The sequence below is a fragment of the Nicotiana attenuata genome, unplaced genomic scaffold, assembly GCF_001879085.1.
Source record: "Nicotiana attenuata strain UT unplaced genomic scaffold, NIATTr2, whole genome shotgun sequence".
In the NCBI taxonomy this organism is placed as follows: Eukaryota; Viridiplantae; Streptophyta; class Magnoliopsida; order Solanales; family Solanaceae; genus Nicotiana; species Nicotiana attenuata.
The window spans coordinates 217,157-223,341 of NW_017671621.1; the positions used below are offsets into that span (position 1 = coordinate 217,157).

The following is a 6,185-nucleotide window of genomic DNA, read 5'->3' on the forward strand; positions in this document are numbered from 1 at the left end:
AATCTCCCCCTAAACAAAGCTCTTTTAATGACTATACCCAATATGGACCAATAACGGATTGTAACACACTAGACTTTAGACAGAGTCCCACATCGGCAAAACACAAGAGGGATACTGGGTGTATAAGTTAAAAAGCCTTAGACCCTAGTGAGGCTTTTTAAACCCGTGAGGGCCCAGGCCCAGAGTGCAAAATATCACTAGCGGGCTGGGCTGTTAAAGTTGGTATCGGAGCTTAGGCTTTAGGTCCCGAGTCATGGAGAAATATTTAGTAGAGTCTTGTGCATGGGTATGTACGCGCCCATACTTATGATCTTGAGGCTACTGAACATCTAAAAATTTTTTCCCTTCTTTCATTCTTTGATCGTGCGTTGAGATAACTTGAGATTAACTTTGGAGTATTTCTTTCACAGTTGGCTAGGACACGCGCACCCTCATCTACTAGACGTGGTGCTAGACGTGGTACTACCCAGGGTGGCGGTCAAGATGGGGTTCATCAAACTAGAAGACAGACTGCTCCTCAACCTAAAGTTGGGAACATGGGTCAACCCCAAGCTGCTATGACAGAGCAAGTGCAAGGGCAGGGAGTTCAGGACGCTCCACCACCAGTGCCAACTGTTATACCTAATGTTGCCTTAGCTGCAAATGCAGTGGCAAGGTTATTGACTGTGTTAGATTCATTGGTGCTTACTCAGGGTGGAAGTTCAGCTCCTCAGGCTACTTTACAGAGTCAAGCACCTGCACAGACTCAGACTTTCGAAAATAAGGAAGTATCCCTAGAAGAGTTCCTGAAATTGAAGTCACCAACAATCACAGGTATTGATAATTCAGCAGATCCTCAAAGTTTCTTGGATGGGACAGTCAAGGCGTTACGTGCTCAAGGATATTCTAGTGAGAGAGTCGTGGAACTCGCAGCATACAAACTAGAGGATATGGCAAACACATGATATGAAAATTTATTGCTAGGAAAGCTAGCAGAAGCAGCACCACTGACATGGGACGAGTTCACTAAGTTGTTCATAAATCATTTTCTTCCAGACATCCTAATGCAAAAATATGCTAGAGGCTTTGAGAGATTAATTTAGACTCCAGATATGGATGTGTCAATATATAACACCATGTTTTGTAAGCTGGCTAGATATGCTCTATACTTAGTGCCTACCGAAGAAGCTCAAACTCAGAGGTTTGTTGATGGATCTGTTAGTCGGTTATACACTGCAGTAGCCCTACAGATGAAGACTTTATCCTACTCTGATGTAGTCAACCTTTCTAGAAAAATTAAAAACAAGGGACGTGATGAGCGTGCAACTAGTGATTTACGTAAGAAGGCCAAGGCAGGAGGGTCTTTTAGGAGCGGTTTTAGTAAAAATCAAAAGGCAGGAAATCGGGGTAAACAACAACAGGGTTCTCAGACAGGGACACACCTATCTTCACAGAGCACATACAGACCATATTACAGACAGGGTACTAGGGGACCATCAGCAACTGGACAACGTAATTCTAGGTAGATATATGCCACTACTCCAGTCTGCCAGACCGCTGGTAGCTCACATTTGGGCCAATGTCATGTTCTAATGGGAGAGTGCTTTCAGTGTGGTCAGTTGGGACATCACTTGAGGGGTTGCCCTTGGCCTCCAAGAAATTTCAACCAGGCCTCTATTCAGTCAGCTGCACCTACTCAGACTACTTGTAATACTTCAGGTGCTACTGGTACAGGAAATAGAGGTCAAGGTTCTAGAGACGTGCTGCTGTGAATCAAGGACAAGGAATGCTGGTAGAGGTCAGGCGAGAGTTCTTGCATTTACTAGACATAATGCTCAGGCTTCGAATGTTGTGGTTACAAGTATTCTTTCTGTATATTCATTTGATGCACTTGCATTGATTGATCCGAGATCAACTCACTCCTATGTGTCCTCGTACTTTGATTTGAGGTTTAGTAGACAGCCTGAGCTATTGAATGACCCTTTTTTAGTTACTACTCCTGTTGGAGAGTCTCTATTAGCTGAATACGTGTATCGTGCTTATCAGATTCGGTTGAGGGTAGAGATACTCTAGCTGACCTTATTGTACTTGATATGATTGACTTTGACATGCTGACGGGAATGGATTGGTTATCTTCTTGTTATTCTATCATCAATTATCATGAAAACATAGTCAAGTTTGAGATGCCAAACGAACCTAGTTTTGCTCTAAAAGGGGGTCTGGTTCTAGAGAATTGCAAAGTTGTATCTTTTATGAAGGCTCAATGACTGCTGAAGAAAGGTTGCTTGGGCCTCATAGCTATTGCAAATGACACAAGAAAAGAAACAGTTAGTATAGAAAATGTACAGGTAGTTAGAGAATTTAAGTGATGTATTTCCTGAGGATTTACCAGGATTGCCTCCAGTATGAGAAATAGATTTTGGTATTGATTTTCCACTTGACGCACAACCCATATCAATACTGCCATATCGGATGGCACCAGCAGAGTTGAAGGATCTAAAACAACAACTACAGGATTTGTTAGATAATGGTTTTATCAGACCGAGTATATCTCCATGGGGTGCACCAGTACTGTTCGTAAAGAAGAAAGACGGATCCCTGAGAATGTACATTGACTACAGGCAGTTGAACAAGAAAACAATACGCAATAAATATACTTTGCCTTGTATAGTGACATGTTTGATCAATTACAAGGAGTTCCCCACTTTTCAACGATTGACCTCCATTTTAGTTATCATCAACTTAGAATCAAGATGAAGATATTTCTTAGACTGCTTTCAGAACTCGATACGGGCACTATGAATTTCTTGTGATGCCTTTCGGATTGACTAACGCTCCAGCTGCATTCATGGATTTAATGAATAGGGTGTTAAAGTCGTTCTGGATAGATTTGTAATAGTATATATTGATGATATCCTGATATATATTCTCGTAGCCAAGGAGAACACGAGAATCATCTCAGGACTGTGTTGCGGACATTGCTAGAACATCGGCTTTATGCTAAGTTCTCAAAGTGTGAATTTTGGCTAGACTCAGTATCATATCTGGGGCATGTTATATCCAAAGATGGAATCATGGTAGATCCTAAGAAGATAGAAGGTGTGGAGAAATGGCCCGGAACTACTTCTTCCACAGAGATTTGCAACTTCTTAGGCTGACTAGGCTATTACAAGCGTTTTGTGCAGGATTTCTACAGAATAGCAGCGCCGCTGACCAAGCTAACACAGAAAATGCAAAGTTTCAGTTGACGGAGGAATGTGAGTAGAGCTTTCAAGAACTCAAAACATGTTTGACAACTGCACCAATATTAGCCTTACCATCAGGTTCGGAGGATTTACGGTGTTCTGTGATGCATCGAGTGTGGGATTAGGATGTGTTCTCATGCAAAATGGTCGTGTTATTGCTTATGCTTCGAGACAATTGAAAAAGAATTACTATGGATTTTGTCACCGGTCTACCACGAACCCTTAGAGGTTATGACTCTGTATAGGTGATTGTAGATCGACTGACGAAATCAACACACTTTTTGCCAGTGAATACTACATAGCGTGGAGTGAGGTATGCACGTATATTTATGAACGAAATTGTCCGACTTCACGGAGTTCCAGTATCCATCATCTCTGATAAAGGATCACATTTCACTTTACGCTTTTGGAAATCTTTTCAAGAAGCATTGGGTACTCAAGTAGATCTTAGTACTCCATCTCATCCACAGACAGACGGGCAGCCTGAATGTACTTTAAAAATCTTGGAGGATATGTTAAAATCTTGTATTCCTGAGTTTGGAGATAGTTAGGACACTAATTTACCTTTAGCTGAATTTGCTTACAACAATAGCTTCCAGTCCAGTATTCAAATGGCATCGTACGAAGAATTGTATGTTAGAAGATGTCGTTCTCCTATCAGATGGTTTGAAGCTGGTGAGACTAACTTATTGGGACCTGACTTAATACAAGAAGCTATAGACAAAGTTCAATTGATCAGACAGAGATTGCTTACAGCTCAAAGAAGACAAAAATCTTAGGCGGATAAGAGAAGAAGAGATTTAGTGTTCACAATTGGGGACAAAGTGTTCCTATGAGTCTCTTCTATGAAAGGTGTGATTCGATTTGGGAAAAGAAGCAAGCTGAGCCCCAGGTTTATAGGACCATGTACTAAACCGAGTGGGAGGGGTGGCTTATCGTTTGGCACTTCCTCCTGAGTTGTCCTTTATTCATCCAGTTTTTCATGTCTCAATAGTAAGAAAATGTATATCAGACTCATCTCAGGTGCTTGAAGCACCTGCTATACCGCTTGATAAGAAGTTGTCTTACGAGGAGGAGCTGATGGCTATTGTTGATAGGCAAGTAAAGAAGCTACGGTTAAAAGAATTTTTGTTCATTAAACTATTATGGAGAAATAATAGAGTTGAAGAATCTGCATGGGAAGTAGAAAAAGATATACAAGCGAAGTATCCCCATTTATTTCAGTCCACAGGTACGTACTTAAATTAAATTCAAGGACCGAATTTCATAAGTTGGGACAATGTAATACCCTTATAAGGGCATATAAGTCTTTAACTAATGTTTTAAAAAAATAAATAATAGGAAAATGGGCAACAGAAGCTAAAAACAAGGAAAGAATGAAAAAGAAGAAGAAGAACAAGATCATTTCAGTTCTTTTCTTCTGGTAATATTTTTTTAGCTCAGCTTATATATTTGAAGGGTTTCACGAGGTATAAGAAATTTAATACCAATAAGATTTATTCTGGAAAAATTATGCAATTGGAAGTTGGTCAATGTTACTGTAGGATGAATTCACTTGAAAAAAAGAAGAAGGGTATTGATGTATTTGTACTTAAACTAGTCTCATTATATCTGATCTTTGTTAGGTGTACATTAAGAAGGGTATTGATATGGTTATAGATTGATTGAAGAAAGTCGTACGGATCGTTCGAGATGACGAGTTTGGTATTTCGCACGAGTACTGTGAGTAGTAATCTTGCAAATAATTTGTGTTTTCATAACTTACATGATTTACACATGATTTTTAATCTAAATATGTTACCGATTATTTTGAGTTGCATGTGGATGAGCCTTTTACTCGATATGATACCGAAACAGTTATTTGAGATGATTACAGTGGTTTTAAATATTTTCGTTGTCACTAGATGATTTGATTAGATTACAGTGGTTTTACCATTACTTGAATTTACTCTTATCGAAATGGAATTATATGATTTGATAAGAACCAAAGTGCCCTATATTATTTAAAAATATTTTCTACGAGTATATACGGATTGCAGAGACAAGTATAAATGGGAGTAAACATTGAAGGATCCCGTAGCTAACGGCGGCTTCAGTAGACCTAGTGCACCTTGTAATTACCGATTACCGTTATAGTCCTCGCTAGTGGGAATATGATGAGACTGAATTATATGAGACTTCATGCAAAATGTGAATATTGGTATTATGTAGTGGTTACCGAGTTTATTACTGAATTGTTAAACGTAAGAACATGATGAGACTGAAAATTATTTATTATTTCCGAAGGGCATTTTTATGTTATTTTCTGTTTGAGATACTAGCATATTTTCTGACTTGTCCCCAATAAAAACACTTGTAGTTAAGTGTTATTACTCACTGAGCTAGCGACTCATTCCCCGCTAATTTTTTTAACTAAGACAGTAGTTGGCGCAGGCAAGGATTTTGTTAATTAGAGCGCACAGGTTGATAGTTCTTGGTGAGCCCCGCACTTGTTCGCGTGGGTGGAAATTTTATTTATTCCTATGGTCGTTCTTTGAATTCTTAGATTCGCTCTGTATTCATCATTTTGGTGTCATGAGTATTATTTTTTTATTATAGTCTTATATTGCGTATCGTTCCTTTAATATCAAAGTTTGAGATAAATAAGTATTTGTTGTTTTTAGTGAGTTGATTAGCAATGGTGGAGACTTGTTTTAGTTAACTGATAAGTTGTTGATTAGTTTGTTTGATATTAGGATGGTTTGTTGTTGATTTTGAGATAGGGAAAATTTTTGGATAGTCCAAAAATAGGGGAAACTCTGTCCGGTTTTCTGTAAAATACAAATGAGGCTTACTTGGGGGCACTTGCTCCTGACCGCTGTCATGATCCTAAATTGGGTCGTAAAGTTGGTATCAGAGCCACACTTGTGTCGGCCTTGCTTATGGTGGGTCAGAGTTCAACTGAGTTTAGGAAAATCTTGT

The 6,185-nt window shown here is 39.2% G+C and overlaps 1 protein-coding gene across 1 annotated transcript; it reads left to right on the plus strand.

Moving 5' to 3' along the window:
- The first annotated feature begins 2,451 nt into the window (after positions 1 to 2,451).
- LOC109209342 lies at positions 2,452 to 4,651 on the plus strand. Its single transcript, XM_019372603.1, has 7 exons — positions 2,452 to 2,585; positions 2,915 to 3,078; positions 3,165 to 3,236; positions 3,588 to 3,713; positions 3,817 to 3,899; positions 4,248 to 4,455; positions 4,566 to 4,651. Exons 1-7 carry the CDS (start codon positions 2,452 to 2,454, stop codon positions 4,649 to 4,651), a joined length of 873 nt encoding a protein of 290 aa, XP_019228148.1.
- Positions 4,652 to 6,185: the final 1,534 nt, after the last annotated feature.

What these genes read in the sequence shown, in the direction of transcription:
- LOC109209342 (XM_019372603.1), top strand. Translation starts at nt 2,452, where the DNA reads ATGGCACCAGCAGAGTTGAAGGATCTAAAACAACAACTACAGGATTTG. An exon ending in AGATCCTAAGAAGATAGAAG is followed by an intron (nt 3,079 to 3,164) that starts GTGTGGAGAAAT and finishes CGTTTTGTGCAG; the next exon opens with GATTTCTACAGAATAGCAGC. An exon ending in GACAGACGGGCAGCCTGAAT is followed by an intron (nt 3,714 to 3,816) that starts GTACTTTAAAAA and finishes TTACAACAATAG; the next exon opens with CTTCCAGTCCAGTATTCAAA.